Below are 27,205 nucleotides of genomic sequence, written 5' to 3'. Positions count from 1 at the left end.
AAATTTGAATTAACATTTTTAAAGCAACAATTTGTCATCGTCATCGGAATCAGGTGATTACTCAAGTGATGATTACGAGCCAGAGGATGACTTTGAGACAGGAGAAGATGATGAATATGATGAGGATGATTGTGACAACTACCTATCATCTCATGCTGAACCTCATCGTGAACACAAATTCATTGTTTATAATTCATGCATTCGTGAACTTCTTTCAAAGTGCAATACTTGGTCAAAATAGCCGCAAAGAATGGATGTGCGGTGGTGTTCTCAGCTGAATGTAAACAAAACCATTTACAGACATGGGGGTTGCAACCCATGCTGGAAAAAATGGCCTAATTTATGCATGGCTGCAACTACACTATTCAGTGGAATGAGTCCAGAGAAGATATTTTTGTTTTGTAAATATTTGAACTTGTTATGCTTCAGTAAAAGGACATTCTTTTTGTTTACAACATGCATATCTAATTCCGTCTATCACAGATGTTTGGAATCGAGAACGGCAAATGGCACTTGATTCATGTAGAGGTACATCAATTACTTTTGGAGGAGCATATGGGCGGAGCATGGGAAAGGATGATTGGCATATGCAGACGCATCCTAGATTCTATGTTTGCCGACTTAGGACCTATCCAGCTGTCACATGAGGTTCTGACGACACTTATGGCAGAAGTTACGGCGATTGTGAACTCAAGACCGCTTACGCCGATACCGAGTGATCCACAATCTCCTGATTCGCTAACACCAAATATGATTTTTACTCAAAAGTCTAATCATGTGAGGGCCCCTCTTGGTATCCGTTTTACCAAGAACGACTTAGTTGGAAAGCAATGGCGGAGGGTGCAATGCCTGGCCGATATGTTTTGGTCCAGGTGGAAGAAAGAATATCTTCCCATTCTACACGGTAAATTATCTGACTACGTTTGAACGCATTGCTAACACCTACTAGTGGCGAAAAGAACACTGGGTAGAAAAATTTATACCCCATTTGACAGGAAAAGCAAGGGCAGCTTATGCATCATTACCAGTGACAGAAAGCAACCAGTATGACAAGGTGTGGAAAGCAATTTTACAATGGTGTGATATAACTGAAGAGGCATATAGGCAAAGATTTTGGAAAGTGAAGGGTTAAGAGAAAAGGGATAGACTTTGAGAAAAAGTTTCAAAATAGAATAAAAATGAAAATTACTATTACTATTTGCTATTTATACCTGGCATGTAAAAATGCCGTTTTGGTGTAGGAATAATAAGGAAAAAGAAACAGAACCATCAGCGTGGTCAGAATAGAAAAATGCAAAAATAAAATATCAGTTCTAGTGTATCAAATTATTTGAGTCTTCTTTGGTACAAAAATGGTAGCAGAGTGAGGTTACACCAATTTAAATACAGTAAATTAGGGCTCAAAGTTGTTAACCACAGCTAGCTAAGCCTAGTTGCAGCGAACCAGTGAGTACATGCTTCTAATAAGGGTGTGACCATCACACGGCAGGCAGATCAAAAGTACTAGAACTATACAGGGCAGTGTTGAAAAGATAAATGATTAAACAAAATAATTTTTGATATCAAATTTTCATTTTTAGTGAAGGTAAAGATAAACGTTGAAACTTACCAACGTTTCGTGCGTTAGCATCGCACTTTTTCAAGGTAGTGGTGTCAGCTTGGTTTGCCGAAACTGATCATGGCATAGTCATGTGATGTTGTTGTGACATGCGCCCTCTCTATTTCTTGAATACCTCTGGGTAAATCCCAGAGGGGTCCGCCCCGGCCGGCCGTCTCACTTCTAACAGGTCATCATATATGTGTGGCAGCCACTTTCCTCCTTGGTCTCTGTTCATGTTGTTATCAGTTTTTCTCATTGAAATTGCTACTTGCCATCCTCTCTTGTTGATGTTTCCCTCTTTCTTTAACACTTTCGCCTCCCAATTAGGTGTATGGTTTTCCTTTATAGCATGGTCTGTAATTGCAGATTTATGTGTGATGTTTGATTGCGACATTCTACTTGACCTTGTCATAACTCCTTTTATGTGATCTTCTACATCTTTTTTATGTTCTTTTATTCTGTTTCCCAGTTTTCTACCAGTTTCTCCTATGTATATTAAGTTGCAATTCATACAAGGTACACCATACACTACTCCACTTGTGTCCTCCGGCTTAATCTTATCTTTTGGGTGTACTAGATGCGGTCTTAATTTGTTTTGAGGTACAAAGTAAGAGTTAATTTTATGGCTAGTGAGCGTTCTACGTATCTTTTCGGATAGCCCTCTCACATAGGGTAAAGCTATGCTGCCACGCATGTCTTGTTTGTTTTCTCCTTTTTTTCTGACTATTCTTTTCTTTTTCGATGGTCCAATTCGGGTAATCACATATATTAAGTACCTTTCGGATGTGCTTCATCTCTTCTCTTTTGCTCTGCTGTGTTGTTACAATGTTTTGGCATCTGTCCACTAGTGTGTTGACGACGCTCAGCTTGTGCTCAAGAGGATGATTTGATTTGTTTAAGTTAAGTTTAAGTATTGGTCAGTATGTGTGGGTTTCCTGTAAATCGAAGTTTTTATAGTACCGTCAGTTTTTAGGGTAATGAGGCAGTCCAAGAACGGAAGAGTGTTATCGGTCATTCTTTCTGTAGTAAACTTGATACTTTTAGTAGGGTCTATGGTGTCAAGATGTTTGTTAAATTCTTCTATATATTCTTTTTTGACCACAGCTAAAACATCATCTACATACTGTAATATCTTCTGATATACGTTGACGGTTGTTTTACATTAAAACAAGTAATACACTTATACTGTTGAATATATATAAGCTTTATTGGATTGAACTTAATGTTGGTTGTCCGAAGACTGGAGAGAATATGATAATCTATTAACTGTTCACTGAGTTGGTATATTGTGGAATTTATAATAGCTCTAATGGGATTTCTAATGGGAGTTACTATAAACAAGTATAAACAAGTGTTGCTGTCCAGTGGTCCAATTTGCCCTAGCTTTCACTGAGGTGAAGGTGATGTGACATCCCTCCTTTTTAGTACAAGGTGTAATTGTTCATTAATTTACATGGTGCCTTGGGAATACGCTAATTTTAGTTAGTTATTCGGGCTATTTGAAGCATTAGTTATATACAGCTTTCTGTCCTATATTAGCAATTACATTTGAGATTATAAAAAGTTATATACAGTAGTTTCGATTGTACAAAATTCAGCTGTCCATATAGAGCTGCGAGCAGTTGTTTTCATTTAGTTCATTCGACAAAGTTAAGCAATAATAAGTATTAGAGTTCATATTTGTTTTTATTAATTATTATTATTATTCTATAGTTCAATTTATTTTATTTTCTATCATCCTTCCTCGTCTTTCGAGTTTTACTTCTTGTTAGTGGTGGAGATCTTTAAATATGGTTCCTATGGTCATTTGTTCTATGATTCTCGTTTCTTTTTCTGCGGCTGTAAATGCGCATTTTTCTGCATGGAATTTAAGTTTAGTAATGTAGTCATCAATCGACTCACCCGGTTGTTGTTTTAGTTTCTGAAGATACATTCTTGAGACACGGAAATTCGATTGTGGCTCTATTTGCTCCTCAAATTTCTCCCAAATAGTATTGATATTCTCCTTATCTTCTTCGGTTAGTCCCCACGAATCAAATCTTTTAAGTCCCTCTTCACCTACCATTAATAATAGATGGTTGATGCGGTCCTCCTGTGAAATATTCTTTACTGTAAAATACAATTCAGTTCGTCGTTTAAACATCCGAAACGAATCGCCTATGTTTGCAGAGTTCCAATCCATATGTGGTTGTTTATCCGCCATGATGCGTTGGTTTTTGATACAAAAATTCCTTTAAACTGTACTAGCACAAAGGTTTTATTATTATATCCCACCGCTGCCACCATGTAATATCTTCTGATATACGTTGACGGTTGTTTTACATTAAAACAAGTAATACACTTATACTGTTGAATATATATAAGCTTTATTGGATTGAACTTAATGTTGGTTGTCCGAAGACTGGAGAGAATATGATAATCTATTAACTGTTCACTGAGTTGGTATATTGTGGAATTTATAATAGCTCTAATGGGATTTCTAATGGGAGTTACTATAAACAAGTATAAACAAGTGTTGCTGTCCAGTGGTCCAATTTGCCCTAGCTTTCACTGAGGTGAAGGTGATGTGACACATACCTTCGCCAATAAGTGGGTCTGATGTTTTCATTTGCCCTGCTTATGGCCTCAGTCTCAGTCTTTATCTTTACCTTCACTAAAAAAATCAAAAATATTTTGGGAAGGAGATGAATTTTTTCAATTTTAAACAAAATAAGAAAAATGATCTAAAAATACTAAGAAATAGGAAAGGAAAATTAACAAGGATTAAAAATAAACTAAATGTATGAAGATGTAAGAAGTAAAACAAGATGTGTGAATTTGATAATTTACATGATAGCTTTAATAAAAGACAGAATTGTAGTACTTCGTGAAAATGATTTAATGTTACAAAAACCAGTTGAAATATGCCAGGCAGCAAAAACTAGCCACAAAGCGTGATGAACAATACAAAAATTACAGGCAACAGTAAAGCGATAGAAGAGAATGAAATAAATAAACTTAAAAAAGAATACAAGTAAAAAAAAGCTAGTAGTAGTGCCACTAGTTCATACAATAAAACTGGTGTTATAAGAGATTGTAGGCAATGTGGTAAAAATCATGAGTAAATAAATACTGTACAAGCACTATGAAGATAATGCTAAAGAGTGGTCAGTAAATGATGCAAGATGATATCTTTTTACAACAAGAGGAAAGACTATTGAAAATATCCCCCAACATCTGCGGCATTAAGAGAACATGTGAAACGGTCTGTTCTACAAGCCATGCCTTCAGGGTTGAACAGGACCCAGTGAACTGAGGATGGAGGAAGGACGGCAACAACTTTAGTCCAGTTTGGAGTTCATTGCCGGAACCATCAGATGTCACAAAGGTTTTAATTAGCTGTGGACACACCAACTGTGATCTTGGACACTGTAAATACAGAAAGAATGATTTACGATGTACAGAGCTGTGTGGTTGCCAGGGAAAATGTGACCTACAATAAGTGTCCGTGTTAAATGCATAACTAAACATAAACAAATAGTGTAAAGCCAGTACGGTTTGAGCTACATTCAAAATGGCCGCCATGCAATCAAAGACGTTATACCAATATGTTTTTTGACCTCAATACCATATTATACTTTGTACCTAAAATTATAACTGTAGGTACCGTACTGAAACATTTTGAGTTCGCTATTTTGAAATTAAAAATGGCCGCCATGCAATTAAAATATTAGTTACCGGTAAATACCAATATGTTTGGTGACCCATAACCATATAATTTGTACCTAAAATCAGAACTCTGTGTACCTTTTTAGCAGAGATATACCTGAAAAATGAAAATTTGGGGGTCCGCCATTTTGAAATCCAAAATGGCCACCATGCAATCAAAATGTTAGTTATACCAATATGTTTGGTGACCCCATTACGTTATAATTTCCATTTAAAATCAGAACTCTAGGTGCCTTTTTAGAAGAGATATACCTGAAAAGTGACAATTTGAAGTCCGCAATTTTGAAATCCAACATGGCCGCCATGCAATCAAAATGTTAGTTATACCAATATGTTTGGTGACCCCATTACGTTATAATTTCCATTTAAAATCAGAACTCTAGGTGCCTTTTTAGAAGAGATATACCTGAAAAGTGAAAATTTGGGGTCCGTTATTTTGAAATCTATATAGCCATGTTCAGGTATATTCTTTTCCTAAAGTCCACGGGACAAGATTTAAAAATCATCAAAGAAAAGGATTAGACATATTACTTAACAACTGGGTTATTTTTGCCCAATGCATTGAGAATGCTATTGGTAACAAGGCACACAGAGCTTTGAAGCCCAAATTGAGAGGCTATCTACTTAGTGTAAGCTTAGAAAATACTCTTTTTTCTCTTTAGTTTGTTTGTATAGAGATCTACTCGAAAAGTTGTCGTCCCTTTCTCTAGCTTTCGAAAAGGGGAATGTAATGGTGTTCGAAGTAGACTTGCAAGTCAAAATTATGATTAACAATCTTGAAGACTTGCTAGAGGATGATTCAGATTTAGTTGTAAATGTAAGTGAATTGAGTACATATAAATATGATTTTGATGTTGAAGCAAATGTTTTAAGGTGCTCTCTCCCAAAACCAAATCATATGCGAAAGAAGCTGGAAAATCGAGAATACACACAAGTATGCTTAAGAGATATGACACATACAGGTGACAACACACAGCAACGAAACAATCTAAAACAACATACAATCCCAGAAAAATGTAAATGTTTAAAGTCTAGGATGCAATCTTTTGATAGTGATCTCTACAAAAATATGTATTGGATTGATCCTGCTAATTGGGGAGACTCTGATTCTATTAATGACACCCAGGATAAAATCGATGCTATAATGAAACTAAGCAAACACTTTGAAACAACACTCGCATACTCAGGGTTTGATTGTTGTAAAAAAATACTTTGAAGAGATAACGATAACTCTTATGGTGGTATCAGGAAAAAACGAAAACATAGTCCTCAAACATCAGTAGACTCAGAAACTGAGTCATCAGAATCTGAAGAGTCCTCAGAATCTGAAGAGTCCTCAATACACAGTGACTCAAAAAGTAGTGATGAGTTGTCTCTCGGTCTGAGTGACCATTGTAATGATCTTGATGGTACATAGTGATTCTGAACTTCTAAAAAGTTAAATAAATATCATTATTTGTAAAATAGTAACTGGTTTCTGATGATTCAGACTTCTAAAAAGTTCATAAATATCATTTGTAAAATAGTAACTGGTTTCTGATGATTCAGACTTCTAAAAAGTTCAATAAATATCATTTGTAAAAAAGTAAAACTGGCTTCTGATGATTCAGACTTCTAAAAAGTTCAATAAATATCATTTGTAAAATGGTAAAACTGGCTTCTGATGATTCAGACTTCTAAAAAGTTCAATAAATATCATTTGTAAAATAGTAAAACTGGCTTCTGATGATTCAGACTTTGAAGTTCAATAAATGTTTTGATCATTTGTAAAATAGTAACTTGTGCCTATGGTTGTTATTTGTTATCAGTCCTACCAGACATCAAACAAAACCAATAATTATATTTCTGTATCAATCATCAGCAACATGCACATAATCAGATTCAAGAAAAAAACAAACAAACATGCTTTTCAATTTGTTAAAAGCTTTATTTTATTAACATTGTCATTCCGTGAAAATAAGTCTTTTTTTTTTACAGCTCGCCTAAAAAGTACAAGAGCGTTTTGAAGCACACGAACAGCTCACCAAAAATTATCGAGGAGAGTGATTTATTACTTGCCCACAATTTCTAAAAGACAAGGCCTGAATAGGCCTACTACAACAAGTACAAGGCTAGCCTACCTTTTAGCTATGCAACACAACTGTAGAAAAATAATTAAACTTTTTTTCATAATTAGGTTGAAAAAACAGGCTTCAAGACACCTTAAAAGAAGCTAAATATTATTCTCTGATATCAGATGGGCCAACCGACAGTTCTGTAACAAACAGACAGATCTTTTTTACAAAAATACAAGTAGGTTGAAAGAGGCAGGAAAAGCAAATCACCAAAAATCACTTAGTGTATTCCAACACATGTAGGTGGAACCAGATGGCTACCACATGTGCAAAGGGCACTGAAACCGGTGTTAGATGGTTATATTCCACTACAGTTACATTTAAATCAGGTACAATAACAATCATTTTTACATTACTTAAATATTATGAGAACAAATTAAATTCAATATTTTAAGTTTTTTTTTTACATTTGAATGCAAATGACTTACTACTGTACTCTTATTTTGTACAGTCAGCATTGCAGCAAGGAGTTTCTGGTGAAGTTAAAGCCAAAGCTAGCAACTTTCGGAAAAACCTCTGTCGTAAAAACCTTGTGCAGTTCATATATGACATAGTACAAATTCTATCAAAATTGTCATTGACTGAACAGAAATCAAGTTCGACTGTAGTGTATGCTGCTGCATCGATTTGAGTCAGCAGACTATAAAACAAAGTCAGTCATGTAATACAGAAAATCTGTTTTTAAACTTAACTGCTGAAAACTGAAAGAAATATATTAACATTATATGTTTGTAATTTTAGGAAAATGACACCAACACTGCAGGTCATTAGAGAAAATATTGTAGATGATGATGGTTGTTTTAAAGGAGAGAACCTTTTAGGGTCTGTGTCAAAATCATTTCTGGTATCCAGTTGGCCCTTGATGGAAGATTCCAAGACATGCAACATGGATTGATTACATGATCTACGTACAGTAGTAGCTTTAAATTTTGGCCTGCTAGTGAAAGAAACAACAGATATTATGAATTTATTACAGGTATTTGAGTATCTTGTCAGGGGTTTCATTAGTAGCCGGCAACCAGCGCATTCGACCATCTACTTTGACATTTCACATTTTCGCTGGCTACTTTCTGTCTACTTAGGCCTACACAGCCTAGCTAGTAGGCCTAGCCTAGCTCCCTGCGCAAGTACTTTTATTAATCAAGAACAATACGTACGTCTTTGTTGTATTTATTACGTTCTCGCGACGACACGATGATGATGGATTAAAATAGGATTGTAATTAATCAATTATTTTACCATGTAATCTTTACACGAAAGGGACCTGTGGAATTTTCCTTTGAAACTTTTCGCACTGTGTGTAGCATGCATTTCCGCTTGACCAATCAGAGGCACTGTTAGAAATCCTCAACCGTGACATGACCTACCCAGCAAATTTTTTTTTCGTAGGTATCCCAGTCAGAGTCATTTGCGCATGCGCATTACATTGATCGCGATTACGTCACCTTTCTCGCGCAACATTATGAAAAAATAAAGTTACACAGAAGAAGAAAACTTTTTCGCAATATAAAAAAGATAAAAATGACGGTATCCAAATGCGAAATTTGTGATGATGATGAGGAAGATGTAGGACGCGATGTAATCTATGAAAAATTAGAGGTCAGTTATGCTTTATTATAATTTCATTATATCGTGTTGATTTTCGCGCCTCTCTATCTATCTAAGCCTTGGCGCCTAGCCTGAGGAGGCTAGTTTAGAGAGGATGAACCTCCTTTGCAAACGCTTTCAGTCAGGTGAGTTTGTTACCATGCCCACAATAATATAGGCTAGGCCTATTATAAATATTATTTTTATATGATAAGAAGAAGAAGAAATGGCATATTAAATGATTTCATCAGATTGGAAAACAAATAGAGGGTTGGGTAGGCTACAGTATGCCATTGCTACTACTAACTACACACTAGCATCAGCGATGAGCGCAGTCGCAATGTACTGATGTATTAATAATAATCAATAATCAATCAATAATTCATTTAATAATAATTAAATGTAATGATAATGATGATGATGATAATTAATGATACTAATAATAATATGAATAGTAATAATTATGAATAAATTAATAATATTATGAATAATTTATTAAAAATATTAAATAATTCAATTACAATCAGTTACATCATACCTGCAGAATACCATCATGAAGTTTGTAAACATGAGCATATTGATGAAGTAAATTACACATGCTTTTGACCAGGCTGACGATGACCAGACTGACGATCAAGAAAGATTGAAATCAATATTTGAAAAGCTCAGCAAGAAGGTGAATGAACATAATGATGTTTACAAAGCCCCTATAAGGAAATTCATGTCCGCGTTTGACAATATCACTACAGATGCTGCTTTAGTCTCTGCATTGGCTACTTTCGGTAAATATAATGGGCACTCTGCTGCAAGGCAAATTAAAATCAGAGCGAAGAAATGCCTCTAAACGACTACCAAAATTGGGGTGCAGCCGACTGCCATAGCGAGTCGCAGGGTTCCATTGGGAGGAAGGCGAGCCTTAATAACTGGACGACCTCCAAAACAAGTGAACCAATCAGATCATGGTTATGCCAAGGAAAGGGGTAGCACCACAAAGAAAGGAGTTATCCCAAAAGAAGAGCATCCGCACCTCACTCGCTATCTCAATGTGTAACAATAACGCATCTCTTGGACAGACACATTCCACAAAGTAGAAATGATCAAGTATAATGGTAAGGCCATAAAAAACAGGAGAACATTCAGAATGTAGTAAAAACATTTTAAATGGGAAGAAATGGGGGAGCAACCCAGAAGTATAGAAATGTGTAATATAATATTGTTTTTTATATAACGCTCTATTACCCCAGTTACATTGGGATGATGTCTGTTTATGGAACAATACCAAATGTTTCCAAAATCTGTAGCATGATATAGGGCCTATATACAAAGGAGAAATTGTACCCTAAAATTGAATTTAAGCTTGCGGTAAGGAATGTGGAATTATAAATACAGCATTACCACTTTAGGCGTTAATTTTCACCTTAATAAAATAATACGTATGGGTTGACCATCATATTAACTTTAACTATTTAATTTATAATATATTAAATTTATATTTTTATATGTTTCGTTTAACTGTATTATTCACATAGTTAATATGATGCATTGGAAATCAAACTTATATGATCTTTTAGATATATAGAATATTATTTATCTACATAATTTACCTGAGCCGGTCCATGTTGTCGTTAATATTTTATGGTCATCTTCACTGCACCGCCACTAGCACTACACGTCGCTGTCAATGTCATATGATCTTGGCTTGTTTGTTTCTTGAGTGTTTCTCTAGGCCTAGCAAAAGAAAGGCTAGGCTAGTGATAGCGATAACATTCCTGACAAACGGGTCATAACTTTATAAGCCTAGTAAAAATAGGCCTAACATAAATACTCAATTTGTTCTTTCGATAAATTATTACGACAACAATTTCTCAAACGATTTCTTATCGTTATGTTCAAACGCAACACGTTGTACTAGTTGTTTTCGTTCTCTCCTCTCATGTCATGCTTAAACCGTTAGTCTTGTTTTCCAGTCGCTTACCGTGCGACTTACCTTGAAGGTGGTACGTGCATAATAATACACCTGCAGTAGTATTACTAATTATTATTATTATGCAAATGATTTGGGCATTCAACACCGTTTATAGTCTTACGTGAACGCATACACAAGCAACATAAGACAAAATATTAATATAATTTATATAAATAGCATTTTTTCCGATGTATTTTTCAGTTGTTTTTTTTACCAGTAGGCCTATATTTTTATAATTTACGGTCTTTTGATATCGTCTGAATCGAGTTGAAAGGAGCTGCGGCTGAAAGGAGCTGCGGCTATAAGAACAGCATCAAGATGACACTTTATCATCAGGTTCAAATATCACACTGGAAATAATGTGCATTTGTCTATTAGATGTCCGTCCCATTGGTTTGGGTGTATAGTGAGTTCGTCATTGTTTTCTTACTTTATTCGTTTATAATTGTAGGATATTATGGCCATAGCTGCACCCTCAAATTGCCTGTTTGTATGATTTGCATATTTTGTCCAAGCATGGCGCCCAATTTTCTAATTTTGGCAAAATTCCTACGATGTTCGCATGCTTACCAACTCTAAGACCATTTTCCATTTCCAAACCATGAATGTCTGGTAACTGACCAATTAGTGTAGTCGTCATTTACCAGGACATCTGGTCAAATGCCACTTTACCATGTTTCTGTATTTTTACAAGGAAATTAACCAGGGTCCGGTGGTGGTGCCCCGTTTGCGACCCGTTTGACCAGTGCTGGTCGAACTTGAGCAGGTAGTTTTTAGAGTTTTTATCTATCTCTATTGGATAATTAAAATGACAACGAATTAGTTTTTTGAGTAGATAATTTTGAACATAAAATTGTGTCAGCACTTGTGTGTCTTGGCTAGTTATTATGATATTCATTTTTATTTAATAACGATAAATAGATATAAATATTTCGTCTTTTTTGTTATTTTGTGATGGAAAAAATATTGAGTGAACATTGGCACTGAGCTTAAATGTTCCCCGTCCCCTTAATGTCCCCTTTATAGGAGTGTCCCCTCAGAAGGATTGTCTGTTTCGCCCCTTAATAATATATGATGGTGTCCATCTTATGTCCTCTCAATTTTAATGTGCTACACCCGATAATCCCACGAACTAAACGAAAGACATTTGCTGACCGTTCGTTCGCCGTAGCAGGACCCAAAATTTGGAACAGATTACCGAGTCACATTAAACACTTAGACGACTATAATCAGTTTAAAAAACATTTAAAAGCACTATATTTCAAACAATGTTACGATACTAATTGATGTGAAGCGCCGCTGATTATGTTGTATAAATGTGCGCTATACAAGTAATAATAAAATAAAAAATAATATAATAGAATACACATCTAGCTCGTATGCACCTAAAGAACCTAGTACATCTTTCGAGACGAGTAGGGGGTTACCCCGGTGTATTAGTACATCACAGCCACTGATCACCAACTGGGCCCTCTGGAAGACCAGTCTTTGACTGAAGAGGTTACCCAGTATAAATATATATTTCAATTCAATTCAATAGAATAACTGTACAGTAGGCTCCCATTTGATGCAATGTGTTACCCAATCCATGCTATCCATTTGAAATAATGTGCTATCCATTTGAAATAATGTGCTACCCGATAATCCGTATAGAATAATGTACAGTACAATTATATCCATTTGATTATGCTACCTAATGTGCTATCCATTTGAAATAATGTGCTATCCATTTGAAAGAATGTGCTACCCGATAATCCGTATAGAATAATGTACAGTACTATATCCATTTGATTGTGCTACCTAATGTGCTATCCATTTGAAATAATGTGCTATCCATTTGAAAGAATGTGCTATCCATTTGAAAGAATGTGCTACCCGATAATCCTTATAGAATAATGTACAGTACTATATCCATTTGATTGTGCTACCCAATGTGCTATCCATTTGAAATAATGTGCTATCCATTTGAAATAATGTGCTACCCATTTGAAAGAATGTGCTACCCGATAATCCGTATAGAATAATGTACAGTACTATATCCATTGGATTGTGCTACCCAATGTGCTATCCATTTGAAAGAATGTGCTATCCATTTGAAAGAATGTGCTATCCATTTGAAAGAATGTGCTACCCGATAATCCGTATAGAATGTACAGTACTATATCCATTGGATTGTGCTATCTATTGTGCTATCCGTTTGAACTAATGTGCTGTCTGTTTGAAATAATTCAGGTTTTTTTTTTTGAATATGTTTTGCTATCCATTTTAAACGTGCTAAACAAGTTACATATTTGTTGATATAAATTTGCGGTACTCCAAAGTCAAAGTCTCCAAAGCTATTCCATCATTTCGTATTCGGGGAATCGCCCACAAGTGTTTTCTCAGAGCAGAGTATGTTCCGTATGGGGTTCTGTATGCTATTTTTTAATAATGTACAAAAAATGAAATGAATAATCATATTAATTATCGGTATGTACGGAGAAAGCTCGAGCGGAAGTCGAGAGTTACTTTTGCCAACAAGACGAAGCGCGAAACAAATAAAAACGCAGCCCGAAACATCTGAAATAATATACAATTTCTCAAAACATGAAAACACAGAATATATTATATTAATATAACTTTTTAATATTTCCAAAGGCTCGGAAAGGAAGAAGGGCCTTAAAAAACTGAATTGCTATATGTTAGACCACATTTCCATAACTTTTCAAAACTCATCGAACCCTCTGCTAGTAGGCCTAATTAATATAGGAGCGTATCGCCAAATCATTAGAAAAAAAAACATGGCATGAAGATGTAATTAATCAAACAACGGCCAAAGAATACCAACAATTTTAATTTAGGTTTCGATTCGTAATTACTAATGTGGTGGACTAAGCCTAGTTTGAAACTATAGTGACCATTTATTTTAGAAAGAAAGATAGAAAAATTTGTTTCCATCTCCATGTTAATACCAAGGCACTTTTCAATTAAAAATTCTGGCCTAGTATTCTTGCAAGGTCGTCACAGCTCCAGTTACAAAGGTCGTCACAGCTCCAGTTACAAACGGTGATACAAAGTGTCAATCATTTGACCAGTGAACAGCCCACTGGTAGGATAGTCCTTGAAACCGTCCGTAAAACACATTAATCACTCACATCAGTCATGCCGCTAATGGTTGAAAACCTCACTTTTTGGGGTTTTCAAACGTAACGCTATCCGGGGCTCCTGCGCCTAATGATTTCCCCGCATAATAGCTTCAACTCTCCTCACCTACCTCTAAATAAAACAAAAATTAATAAACTCGCACAAAAATTTCAATGGTATCACAACAATCACATATGCTCAGACAACAGTTTATTCCTCTAAATTGGTTATGTATATAATAAAGTGCAAATAGCAGTACCCTGGATGCGATATTTCTTTTCGTAAAAAGAGGACCCCTCATGAAACGTCACAAAAAACAATACTGGTACGTATTCATTAGTCATTTCCATAAGGTGTGACGTAAGAAATTGAGCTAACTACAATAATTCGCTAATGCAAACGCTTTGTCGAGCCGTCTAAATCAATTCTTATCTGCCAGTGCCATAGGCAGCGCCTGATGCCGATTCTAAAATCTTTTCAATCTTTTCTAATTTCAATTCAGATCTTTCATCTGCCAGAATCTCTTTACCGAATTGCTGAAAGAAAGAAAATAAATAAATAAATGAAAAACCAAATAAAAAAAATATTTATAACTTCGCTATTGCCATGATGTTATTGTGTAAAATCCATTTTCAAGTGTATACCGTATATTACACTATATTTTTATACATTACGATTTTTTAAACATTGGATAGGCCTACTATACATAAAATAAACAAAGTATGTTAAGCTCTGTCTACACTATCAAACTAGTTTGAAAAAAAATGTCATGTGCCCAAATATGGTAGTGATATGACCAAATATGGTAGTGATATGACATCATCATGTCCATTACATGGGCACATCACATTTTTTTGTCACAAAGTTTGATAGTGTAGACACAAAGCTTTAGGTGTCTTACGGTTAATATCTTTTTCATAAAGGCCTTGTCTGTACTGACTTTAGCCTTTTTCAGTGGGCTAACAGCGAGTCCTATCCATGTGATAAATGCAAACTTTGCTCTCCTGCTCATCTCGTCGCCAGTTTCTACTCGAAGATATACATATGCCCTTACGTCCTCTAAAATAATTCATCAATGAGCCATAGATATAATTACTACTGGTAATCTTTTGTGAATTCACTTTGGCCAAATTCTGTATTGGCAAGAAAGTGAACATTGTTGAATGTACAGCAATATAAGTAATGTAATCTACAATCATACATTTGAAAATACAATTGCACATCTCTTCTACAATACAACAAATTACAAATTAATCATTAAAATTATTCTTACTCTTAAAATAAATATATTATAATTGATTTTGTATCGATACTACTATGCTACACTATCAAACTTTATGTGAAAAAAAATGTGAAGTGCCCATATATGGAAATGAAGATGTCATATAACTACAATATATGGGCACATCACACTTTTTTTGTCAAACTAGTTTTATAGTGTAGACAGAGCAGTCATACCTCCTAATTGCGCGAGACAGTCATCATAGTCAGAACCAGTTCCTGACAAAACAATCTCCTTACCTTCGTAAAGACACAAAAGCCTGAAATACATGAATAATGTGTTATAAACAATGTTAATATAGCGCTTAACACATTATAATATGAATAAACGGTTTCTATGTGTTACAAAGTTGGATCCAAACTGTTTGCGCCACTACTTATACAGGCAATTTACAGTAAAGGAAAAAATATGGAAATCTATATTAGTTCTTATGACCATTTACACGAAACGAAGAGCGGACAGGTGGTTGTGAGAGCGGAAATGCGCTCAGGATAGATACGGTATACAGATTCTACGTTGTACAAGCACGTGGTTTGCCGTTTACCGATACCTCTCTCGTCTGCGTGTAAACTGGCCAGACGAGAGCTAGCGGTAAGCCGAAAACCGCGTAACTTGTCCCACGTAGAATCTATACCTATATCCTGAATAGAAACGGCCTGTCCGCTCCACACAGATTATATACATTGTTATTACCGTTTTACCGCTCGTCTGTGTAGGCGGTAATCACTGGTCCAGCATTTTTTGCACACTCTGATTTGAATTATACCTATGTACTATACTTCTTAATAGTTTAACTATAGGCTATATTTAATGTTGTTGGAGTTTGATTTATATCATTCATAGAATAGTTAAATTTTACATAATTGCATTGGATTATATATGATTTCATTTATAGTACAGTAAGTTTGGCTGCTATACAGGTAAACTGCTAGAGCAATCAAGTGCAACGTCAACTACCGTACCATTTTTACAGTTCGAACCTGTGTTCCAATCTCAAATTTATAACATTTACTTACCATATTGTGTCCGTACTATCAGACCTAACATCTTCGTATGCAGTATTAACCTGTTCTTCGTCTGAAATAGGACTACTCATGTTGTAATAAGTAATGTTTGCGATATGTGACAGGAGATATTTATTTTTTAGAAAGGCAGACAGGTATTTGAGGAACAAAACACTCAATTGCTTTACATAATACCCGAAATCACGTGCATACTTGCATTTCTAGTAAGGCACATGATTGGTCATTACCATTGGATTCTAAGGCGGCTCAATGTCATCTACGTAACATCCAATAACCCGGCCTAACCAGCGGTCTCTGAGATCGATTGGCTGGCAAGTTGTGACACGTCACTAATCTGCATTCGCGCTCGTTTTGAAAAGTAGACACATGCCATCTTAACGGAGCATGCACCGCTAAGAAGCCTTCGTTTATTTTGTAACAGTTTTGTTCATTTGTATATGACTATAAAACTAAAAATAAACACGTAGAAATCACGTTGTAAATCAAATTTCCCTGATTGAACACTGAAAAATAACACGCACCCGAAGAACCAAAAATAGTTTGACAAACATGTGATGTGCGCGTACACGTATGCGTAAGGATGATGGAATAACAACAATTATCACTTAAAATTCATTTATTTCTTAGGAAAGCGACACATTTTAGTTTCTATAGACCCCGAACAAAAAATATAATATAACCTGTAGGCATGCAACTGAATTCTAGAGACAATGTGACTTCACGGCGGTACAAGTGAGAAAATTCTTCTGTAGTCTGTTGATTTGCGTCAACCAATCAAAGGGCGAGAATCCAAAATCGTTCAACCGTGAGCCCTCATAGACTCTCTTTTCCCAGACGTTTTTTTGGGTCCAGCAGCTGGGAACTATACATTATAGTCGAGTTTACAAATTCTTAAAACTGTCGGCCTTAGAACTATAGGTATACGGCGATGATAAAGCTTCTTAATGAGTATGTCCTCTTGAGTCATAGCTGGCTAAAGCCGCAGCGCGAAAATGTCTAAGTATGTAAAAATACATGTAAACAAGAAATATTTCTTACAAAAAACGCCGTTTCCATCTCCCAAATCCCTCTCTACGCAAATTCACCTAGTGGAAAATAGGCTAATGTGGGAAAGTGGTATTACAAAATGCAGTGTACAATCGTCGCCTGCCAACAATGACGTTCGGATCTGACAAGCAATAATAAAGTTTGTGAATCTATGTGCCATAGACTTCACCAAGGCTTTTGATCGTGTGGATCACACGATTCTGTTAATCAATTCAAGTTAATGAATGTGTTTCTAAAGCATCTAAACGACTTTTTACCCTTTCCATTCTTAGGAAAGCTTTGGCCTGTTAAATGTCTTTACTACGTACATACGTCCAATTTTGGAATATGCGTGTCCCTTGTGGCATAGCCCATTAACCAATATCCAATGTACTAGAATTGAAAGGGTACAGAAGAGAGCTCTAAGATGTATTTACGGTGCTAATTACATCAGTTATGAAAATGCTTTATCCATGTCTGGATTATGTTCCCTTGAAGCCAGAAGAGATAACTTGATGATGAAGTTTGGGAAGGGGCTACTACTCTCTAAACTCTATCGTGATATGCTTCCCCCTTATCGTAACCGCGGTCGCAATTTGAGAAATATTAATTTGCTGGATGCCCCATTGTGTAAAACTAATCGTTGGAAACGCTCTACCATCCCATTATTGATAGAATGAATGAAGCTTCTACAACTAAAACTTTGTAGGTTTATTAATAATAATGAATGAATTAATGATTACCGCATGCCTTGGTTTATGACTGAATTTTAAAGAATTTCAACGGCTTTTTAATGATTTGATTTACTGTGTACTTGTATATTATTATATTGTTGTTTGATTCTTTTGAATTTTTACTTTGTACGTTGTTTGCAGAATTATTCAGCCGTTGGCTGCCTTCTGTTTGTACTATTTATGTGTTTTTTTATGAATAAATACCTATATATAATAATAGTAGATTGAACATACGCTTTTATATAACAGCGGCACACTTATAAATAAAGGTGCCGTACTAACAAAGAAAAGAACAATTTCAAAAGTACAATATGTAACCTACTATTACAAAACCCCTACATACATTACAATGCAAGTGATTAAAATTATAATAACATAAAATTACCCTGTACAATCAACAAAGTTGTTTCAAAATAAAAATAATGAAAAAAGCATGTCAAATACAAGAACCAAAGTGGTAATTAAAATTTAAAAACTAATATATATTAAAACGGCATAAAAATAAATTCTAGGCCTCATACATTTTGCTGCAATACAGAATCATCATGTACAGATAAAATAATAATAATAAATGAAGCGTCCAGAATTTGGATAGCTGCTAAGTGACGCAGCAATAAATATGGACAGTTTATTAGTGTACCGTAAATATAGCTCAATATTGAATATATAAATCTTAAATAATTATACTTTAGGCATTAGTTGAATCAGGATACAGTACTTTGTATTGTAATCATTATATTGTAACTTACAATTTGGTAAAATTTGTGCGTACTTGAAGTAGACTTTATTCCTATTGAAAATTTGTTTGTCACATATCGGTGTTTTTACGAATTGTATTATATTAATTCAGTCTGAGTAGAGAAAGCTCTATATTTTTATTTAAACGAATGATTCGCAATCACAGTGGTTATTAACTAAACTTTATATATACTTATATTATACCGTGGTCTTGGTGCCAAAACTGTCTATGTCCAATTAGAGCAAAAATGAGTTAAACCCTCTATTAGTTATGTTCTTGGATATACTTTCTCTGCCAGAAGTGACTATGTCCACTCCCTTCAAAATAGGGGGCGTTAGACAAAGTAAATTAAGTCTATGTCCATATTATATATGATTTTGATTTATGCCAGAACTGTCTATGTTGGGACATGGTCAGTTCTGGCATGATTTTTTTAAATTTTTGTGGGACATAGACATATCTTTTACATTGGATTCCTGTATGCAGCGGTGGTCCAAGCTGTCTCTTCCGTATTATCATTTTCAAGTTGTTTCTCACTTCTTTGGTGAATTTTTGTGATTTAAATGAACCAAAATAGTCACTATGTCTGACTTATTATGTCCATTGTGTTATTTTTTTTTTCGACCATAACTGGTTATGTCCATTTTTGATGATTTTTGGCCATTTTTGGCCCACCCAAGGGAAGAACGAGTATGAGGCCCAAACATCAACTTTGACTGAGTATTAGTAACATAATTCTTGAGTATTATTGTTTAGCCTAGATTTTTTTATTTGTAAGACATAATCAAACTTTGAAACCTCTTTTTCTCAAAACGTCAGTTTTGGACATAGACAGTTCTGACTCTAGGCCCACGATACTAACAATATATTAGAACTATTTAAGTTGCTGATTCTTCCGACATGGTGAAGAAACGCAAGAAATGAGTAAAAGTAATGTCGCTTCTTTTGTTGCCTACTGGCCAGTTCCATAGCTAGCGCCACTCGCCTTATTCAATGCATTTGTTATTGTTTCCAACTTCAATTCGGATTTCTCATCTGCCAGAATCTCTTTAGTAAAATTCTAAAAAAAGAAAAAAAAAACATTGCAAAACAAATAAATGGGACAATAGCACTTATTATTTAAAGAGTTGCTACAATTGGATTGTAACCAATCCCCGTTAGCCTAATATGGTAGCACTCTGAATACCAGCACATTCAGGAAACTTACCTTCAATATTTCTTTTACAAAGGCCTTATCTGTACTGACCCTAGCCTTCTTCAGCGGGGTAACAGCGGGTCCTATCCATGTGATGAATGCAAACTTTGCTCTCCTGTTCATCTCGTCTCCAGTTTCTACTCGAAGATACACATATGCCCTCATGCCATCTGAAACAGTTCGATTAAAACTCAAAATATATGTGGTCTCACCACTTGCATGCTTTACGATTAAAGGTGTTTTATAAATGTCTAAAAAGACCTATTGCCACACAAAAAGGAAACGCAAGAAGACTGAAATTTCACACATTTTTAAAAATCTGATTCAAATCACGCGTTCACTGACTTGGTAACGCTTAGCACGCGCATAATCATCTTTATATAAACACATGATTTTGATTGTGCTTAAAAAATGAATATGCTAGAAAATTATTATGTTAAGAAATGAATGCTAAAATATGATTATGTTAAGAAATGAATATGCCAAAATATAAATTGTGTTAAGAAAGGTATGCTAAAATGATTATGTTAAGAAATGAATATGTTTAAGAAAATGAATACGCTAAGAAATTAATACGCTAACTTAATGTGTTAAAAACTTAACATTTAAGGAGATGTACTGTTGTTACGTTATGAAAATTATGAAATGAATATATTTTTAGTAATAAAAGAAAAAAATCTTTATATAAACACATCATTCTGTCAAATACTGTACAACTAACTAATACTGTACTAACCCTATCCCTTAAATTAGAAGTTCAAATATTATTTAGAGTTTTGAAAATTCCACGTTTAAGTGTAATTTAAACTGTATATTTACGGTTATAATACATTATTTCTAGTCGTTCTCCGTAAACGGGAAAATGGCAACTTTATCGTCTTCACCGGCAGTCTCTCCCTCCCATGTCTCGTGGCGCGCCTAGCCTTCCTAGCTATTATGGGCCTCGCATTCAAACGCCGCTTTTAACACAGCCATTTTAACCCAATTAAAATGTTATTTCATTAAACAATTAAATTAGAAGTTTAAATATTATTTAGAGTTTTGAAAATTCCACGTTTAAGTGTAATTTAAACTGTATATTTAAGGTTAGGCCTATAATACTTTTTTCTAGTCGTTCTCCGTAAACGGGAAAATGGCAACTTTATCGTCTTCAAAAATTAAGACGACGGAATTTCACGCTAAGCTCCGCCCACTTTGTTAAAGCTCATGCATAAATTATTCATGAGCACCGTCCTCCTGTAGCTTCCCGTCGTGTTTTGTAAAGTCTCTAATCATATTCTTTACACCGTATATCGCATACCTTTGTTCGATTTTGATCAAATTTCAATATGTTGTTGCTGAATCAACATTTATTTATTTAAAAAAAATAAAATACCGTAAAAGTTATATTTAATTCCAAAGATCACCTCAGTCAAAGACTTTTCATAGGTCTGAGAAATATAATGGCCATCACCACCACCTTACATTTCGCCGCATTTAGGCCTACGTAGAAGAAGAGTTTTCAGTTATGACGTCGAACATTGAGTCAAATTCTCCAAGGTAAATTTAAGTAAAATAGAGAAAAAAAGATAATGTACGTGATAAATAATAACTGCTCGAATTATTTAATAAATGGTGCATACCTCCTAATTGTGCGAGACAGTCGTCATAGTCAGAACCAGTTCCTGACAAAACAATCTCCTTACCTTCGTAAACACACATAAGCCTGAAATAGATAAAATAAAAACATTCATTTTAGGCATCAAATTGTGAATATTGTGTTTGCTTGACGCATTAGCTATTAGAATTTACAGTACATTCTAACAATACTGGTATTTTCCAGGCAGATACGAAGTACCAGGTATGACCACAAAGTACAGTCAGATGTTTACATAGTAACATAATAATCAGAACAATGTCTTTAAATTAAATCTATTGTTATCTAATATACCCGATTCACGGTACTATATCTAAGAATTTTCCAGTATCCTAGGAATACTGTAAATGGTAATACAACATCACATGTGTTTCATAATGTGTTCCCATGACTCACCATAACCTAACCCTTAACATAACCTTACATGATACATTGCACCACATTTGATTCAATGAGATGCAATTAGGCCTATTCTATGATGGGCAAATATTGTAGTAGGTGATAAAGCCCCGAAAATTGGGTAAATATATAAACCAGTAACATTAAAATTATCAAATTGAGTTGAGTTTGGTTACTATTGGTAGAATACAGTTAGTAGGTGCATACCAACGACAGAGAGTTTAAACTGGATTAAATCACATAGAACTGGGTTGGACCACCACTGCCTACTCACCAAGTTGTTTCTGTTGCATCTGACCTAACATCTTCGTATGCAGCACTAATCTTCTCTTCATTTTCTGGAGCTAAGCTTCTGGCTGCTAAAAGTGCGGTAATTAACGCTAACACATTCATGTTGTAATAATTATTATAAGTTACTTTGGCAAGACTGGGCGCGACTGTGCTGTATGCGGAACAAGGCTTACGAGTGTTTGTTTAGTCAAACTAACACAGTACGTTAACCCGTGGACAAAAGAAGTTACAAAGTCAGTGATTATTGTTGTTTTCTGAAAGGCAAGGTTCGAACAAAAATACTATTTTAGACCATAACCAGCTGACTATAACGTATTAATCCAAAAGTATGCATACTGATGACAATGACGTATTGACCACCGACAAGATTAGATTGGAACGTAGGCTTACTCGAAACCTAAAATGTAAAAAGCAACAGCAAAAAAAGGTATTTTACTCTTGTGACTCTTCAGCAACACAAAATGAACCTTTTTAGCCAATCACAAGTAGGTGCAATTGTGATCAAAGTTGGTTCAACCAGGAAAGAGTTCACTCTTCCTTTGTTAAACAAAAAATGGAACGAATTAAGCATCATTTGACCTAGATCGATGACCTTCGATTAATACCAAGTTATAACTTTTTGGTTTAACCAAAAGTGGAAAGAATTAACATTACGGAAAAGACCCATTTTCTCTTGTGACCTAGATGCCCTTTGATTAAGACCACGTTATAACTGTTTATGGCAAATTCCATGTATCTCATGGATCTGTGACTGTTAATGGCAATAAAATTGATGAAGTTAATGAATATATCTCTCTGGAGCAGAGATTTAGCCTGAAAGAAAAGAATCAAGAACAGGAGGTAAAGAGGAGAGTCAGATTGGGCTGGTGCCAATATAGAAACCTAAGCAACATCATGAGAGGGGAAATACCGTTAAGCCTAAAAAGAAAGGTCTTTAATCAATGCGTGTTACCAACCATGACATATGGAGCTGTGACCTGGGCACTGTCAAATAAAATGGAAAAGAAAATAGCAGCAGCACAGCACAACATGGAAAGAAATATGCTCGGAATCACATATAAAGACAGAAAAACAAATGAATGGGTGAGAAAACAAACACAAGTCCAAGACATTATGAGAACTATCAAATTAAGTAAGTGGAAGTGGGCTGGACATATCAGTAGGAGAAGAGACAATAGATGGACTTCGCTAATGACATCATGGATACCCAGACCCATGGATGGGAGCAGAAATAGAGGAAGACAAAGAGTGAGATGGCGAGATAAATAGACAAGTATTGGGGTAGAGTGCAGTGGCAGGGAGCAGCTAGAGATCGTTCACTATAGCAGAAACATGATGAGGCTTTCGTCCAGCAGTGGACTGACAAAGGCTGATGATGATGAAAACTTTTGTAGCTACAGTAATCACCAGTAGATGCCCGTGATCAAAGTTGGTTTAACCAAAAGTGGAAAGAATTAAATATCATCATTACGGAAAAGACCCATTTTCTCTTGTGACCTAGATGACCTTCGATTAAGACCACGTTATAACTTTTGTAGCTAATCACCAGTACTGTAGATGCTAGTGATCAAAGTTTGTTTAACCAAAAGTGGAAAGAATTTAAGTATCATTACGGAAATGAATGAACTACTTTTTTTGGTGATTTGGTGATCTTTGATTAGGACCAAATTATAACGTTTTTAAAAACCAATCACCCGACCCATGATTTCTTAGTTTAAATTTAAAATTACCATTATTTTTCTTTTGTGACTCAGGTCCTATTTTATTCTTCTATGGGTTTTGTCCTTTACTTTTGATTTTTTATGGAAAATCAGTACCTTATTTGACTGAAAAGTTTCAAAGAGTTTCATCTAACCACCATTATATGACTAGAAGTAGTGTCAATGGTTTTTCAGTTCCTAAATCTGATAGTCAAATATCTAAAACGTTTTATTATACAGGCATAAAGGCATGGAATAACCTACCTCATTCCATTCAAGAAATAGAAAACAAATTTAATTTTAAGAAAAATGTTAAATCACATTTCTGTTCTACCAAATAACTATATAAGTCAATCATAGTCTCTAATTTAACTTGTTTTTTTATATTATTGTTATATTTACGTGTTTAATGCTATACTTTGTAATGATTATATTTTTTATTTTAGATTGTAAAAGGATCCCAATGGAAATAAGCTGATAAGCTTTTTGGGCTATCCTGGAAAATCTCTTATAAATGTATTATCCGTAATTTATGTTATCACTTTGTATGTTTTTTTTATGATGATTTTCCAAATAAATTCAAATCAAATCAAATCATAATGTATCTTAACTTTTGTTGGTTATTGAAAAATTGTATAAGATCTTCACGCTATATTAAGTGTACCGCCCTCAAGATAACTTTATGATTTCGTTCTTATCTTAACAAAAACCTTAAACAAATTGATTTTTTTGATATTAAATTGATTATTTAAAGCCTTGTGAATGAAAACATTTTTTAAGCAAATGACTCGACTCCATACGCTACATAGGCATAGTTGGACACAAAGATGGCCGATGTGCACCCCACGTGACTTTCTAAAATCCGTGAACGCAATGCCGTAACTCTTTATATATGGCTCTGCATTGTAACTTTTCCCGTTTCCAACCGTTACGATGTTGTAAACTCACTGTCCAGCAAACGGCCAATGGATGACCAATAAACAATTATTAAGAGATATTTTCACCTGCAGGATGTAACTAAATACGCGTTACTATAATTTATAAATCAATGTTTGTTAACAATATATGTGAAAATACCACCTGTATAATTTGCATTTTGTGAATCAAGTATTGTGAAAGTGATCATAATCGTATTCAAGATGCATTTGGGGTTTAAATTAAGTTATAAGACATACATTCAATGGTAAACAATTCATGCCGATACAATTAACTTAGCAAGAGTCAATATTTCGAGTATTTTTTACGCATTTTATAAATTAAATTTACAACTAATTTAATTAAAGCAATCGATAAAGTATATACAATAGTATTAATAAATAGGATTATTATTTTAAAGATGTATTGTCCCTTAAAACACAAAAAATGAAGGTCAAAATATTATAAATTTAAATTGGCCATATCAAAGCAAAATTAAAGTTATTCACTTTAAGTCGAAAATTTGAGCCAAAAACAACAAGTTTACGTAATTAACAGGTAAATTAATTTGATTACATTTTGTCTGGCAAATCGTCGCGAGCGAAAGTAAACAAAGATTTCAAACCACGAGTATGCATTATGCATATGCTAATTAGGATTGTTTACAACTCGTCACCGTTGAGAAAGTTAATATCTATTATGATACTTCAAAATGACACAATTTTTTTCGAAATATTTTTACAAATTTTTTGGGGGAATTAATTAGTCAAAGGGACAATACATCTTTAAACAATATTGTGAAATCAGGTCATTCTCCCTGCTAAATCTAAAAAAAATAAATCAATATACTGACCTTCGAAAAAATAAAATACACAATTTTTTAATAAAGACTTTTTACTAAGTTATGCTTGTAATTTAATGTGTATAAAATATAATACCATAAGAAAATTATGTTCATGTAAAAAGAAAGTGTTAAAGAAATGCTATGAACATGTTTAAAGTATAACATATTGGTAATTGGTATTAATTAAAAATTATAATTATTTTGTTATGGATATTTGAGTTGAAATACTTGTATATAGTTATGAAAATAAAATTTTGTTTTATAATTATAATTATTATTATATCTTAATGTATGTATAAGAAAAACTTACATCTGTATTAATTGAGAGTAGAGAAACAAATATTAATTAAAATTGTGCATATTATATAAAGATAAATATTATTTACAAACATATGAATTTTTATAAGAAATAGAAGTGGGTAAAATCCCCACAAAAGAGAAAAAAAAAAGTTATGCTTGTAACCTAGTGCAATTGTGCTTGGATAGTAATTATTATTAAATAAATAATAAGTACCAATTACCCGATCAGGATGTTTATTTTTCCATATTACTTTTGTAATTTACTTATTTGTATTGGTTTAGGACATAAATGTAAAAGTACAATACAATAATTTTAAAAAGAAAAAAAAATTAATTAATCGTGGTTTGAGTAAAATGCTACGTGACACATGTGAACCATATCCGGATAATGAAGTAAAAGTGAATGCACTCGAGACTTGTGGCCCACGAAAATTATCTTTAAAAATACGCTGGAGTAGGCCTATACAATAATTTGTATGGAATAGCATCAAACGTGTACTCTAGAATTGCAGACTTTTTAACAAAGCGCCTTACACCTTGAGAACGAAAAACAATAAAAAAAATGTATCAAGAAATCAGTCTTTCATGGACAGTGTGAGGGTAACTACGTATGGCGCTTGGTTCCAGAATTGGATTACAAGGACGGAGCATGATTTTCGTAAATGGAACCGCAAGTCCGTGAGTGTCCATCAGTTAGGCCTACTTGTGTTGCAGAAGACAGCAATATCATGACCATCGAATTTTACTGGAAAAAAGTTTGAATGATGCGTGCTGTTTCTCATGTATATGACAAGAGGACCTGCAGCTGCGAATGTATGAAAGAAGGCATCAAATTATATTCGATAATCATGGCCAACTTCACTCGAACAGGTTCGGAAATTCTACATGTATTGTTATGAATGTGAAAGTAGGTAAAAGATTATCTAATGTTTCTAATGAAACAGGCAGAAGCTCTCATCTTTTACATGAGACCTCGTGTGGTACCGTAATGATGGTAATGAACTAGAACATGTACGCAATG

General features: G+C 34.4%; 3 protein-coding genes across 3 annotated transcripts; all 3 read right to left on the bottom strand.

Annotated features, from left to right (window-relative positions):
* Positions 1-1,718: 1,718 nt before the first annotated feature.
* LOC144848362 (uncharacterized) lies at positions 1,719-2,294 on the bottom strand. Its single transcript, XM_078705083.1, has one exon. It carries the CDS (start codon positions 2,292-2,294, stop codon positions 1,719-1,721), a length of 576 nt encoding a protein of 191 aa, XP_078561209.1.
* Positions 2,295-14,291: 11,997 nt separating this feature from the next.
* LOC144847939 (coactosin-like protein) lies at positions 14,292-16,573 on the bottom strand. Its single transcript, XM_078704538.1, has 4 exons — positions 16,397-16,573; positions 15,557-15,639; positions 15,000-15,157; positions 14,292-14,634 (listed from the first exon to the last, which is right to left on the bottom strand). The coding sequence occupies exons 1-4, from the start codon at positions 16,474-16,476 to the stop codon at positions 14,527-14,529; spliced, it is 429 nt and encodes a 142-aa protein (XP_078560664.1). The 5' UTR covers positions 16,477-16,573; the 3' UTR covers positions 14,292-14,526.
* Positions 16,574-17,788: 1,215 nt separating this feature from the next.
* Positions 17,789-22,809, bottom strand: LOC144848053 (coactosin-like protein). Its single transcript, XM_078704720.1, has 4 exons — positions 22,409-22,809; positions 21,722-21,804; positions 20,112-20,269; positions 17,789-19,964 (listed from the first exon to the last, which is right to left on the bottom strand). Exons 1-4 carry the CDS (start codon positions 22,525-22,527, stop codon positions 19,857-19,859), a joined length of 468 nt encoding a protein of 155 aa, XP_078560846.1. The 5' UTR covers positions 22,528-22,809; the 3' UTR covers positions 17,789-19,856.
* Between the last annotated feature and the right edge of the window lie 4,396 nt (positions 22,810-27,205).

This window comes from Antedon bifida, chromosome 7 (genome assembly GCF_963402885.1).
Source record: "Antedon bifida chromosome 7, ecAntBifi1.1, whole genome shotgun sequence".
In the NCBI taxonomy this organism is placed as follows: Eukaryota; Metazoa; Echinodermata; class Crinoidea; order Comatulida; family Antedonidae; genus Antedon; species Antedon bifida.
The sequence above is the reverse complement of the archived record's forward strand: the minus strand, read 5'-3'. Positions and strand labels throughout refer to the sequence as shown.

What these genes read in the sequence shown, in the direction of transcription:
- LOC144848362 (XM_078705083.1), bottom strand. Translation starts at nt 2,294, where the DNA reads ATGCGTGGCAGCATAGCTTTACCCTATGTGAGAGGGCTATCCGAAAAG.
- LOC144847939 (XM_078704538.1), bottom strand. Translation starts at nt 16,476, where the DNA reads ATGAGTAGTCCTATTTCAGACGAAGAACAGGTTAATACTGCATACGAA. An exon ending in GATAGTACGGACACAATATG is followed by an intron (nt 15,640 to 16,396) that starts GTAAGTAAATGT and finishes CATGTATTTCAG; the next exon opens with GCTTTTGTGTCTTTACGAAG. An exon ending in CTGTCTCGCGCAATTAGGAG is followed by an intron (nt 15,158 to 15,556) that starts GTATGACTGCTC and finishes GAATTATTTTAG; the next exon opens with AGGACGTAAGGGCATATGTA.
- LOC144848053 (XM_078704720.1), bottom strand. Translation starts at nt 22,527, where the DNA reads ATGAATGTGTTAGCGTTAATTACCGCACTTTTAGCAGCCAGAAGCTTA. An exon ending in GATGCAACAGAAACAACTTG is followed by an intron (nt 21,805 to 22,408) that starts GTGAGTAGGCAG and finishes TATCTATTTCAG; the next exon opens with GCTTATGTGTGTTTACGAAG. An exon ending in TTGTAAAAGAAATATTGAAG is followed by an intron (nt 19,965 to 20,111) that starts GTAAGTTTCCTG and finishes TTCTTTTTTTAG; the next exon opens with AATTTTACTAAAGAGATTCT.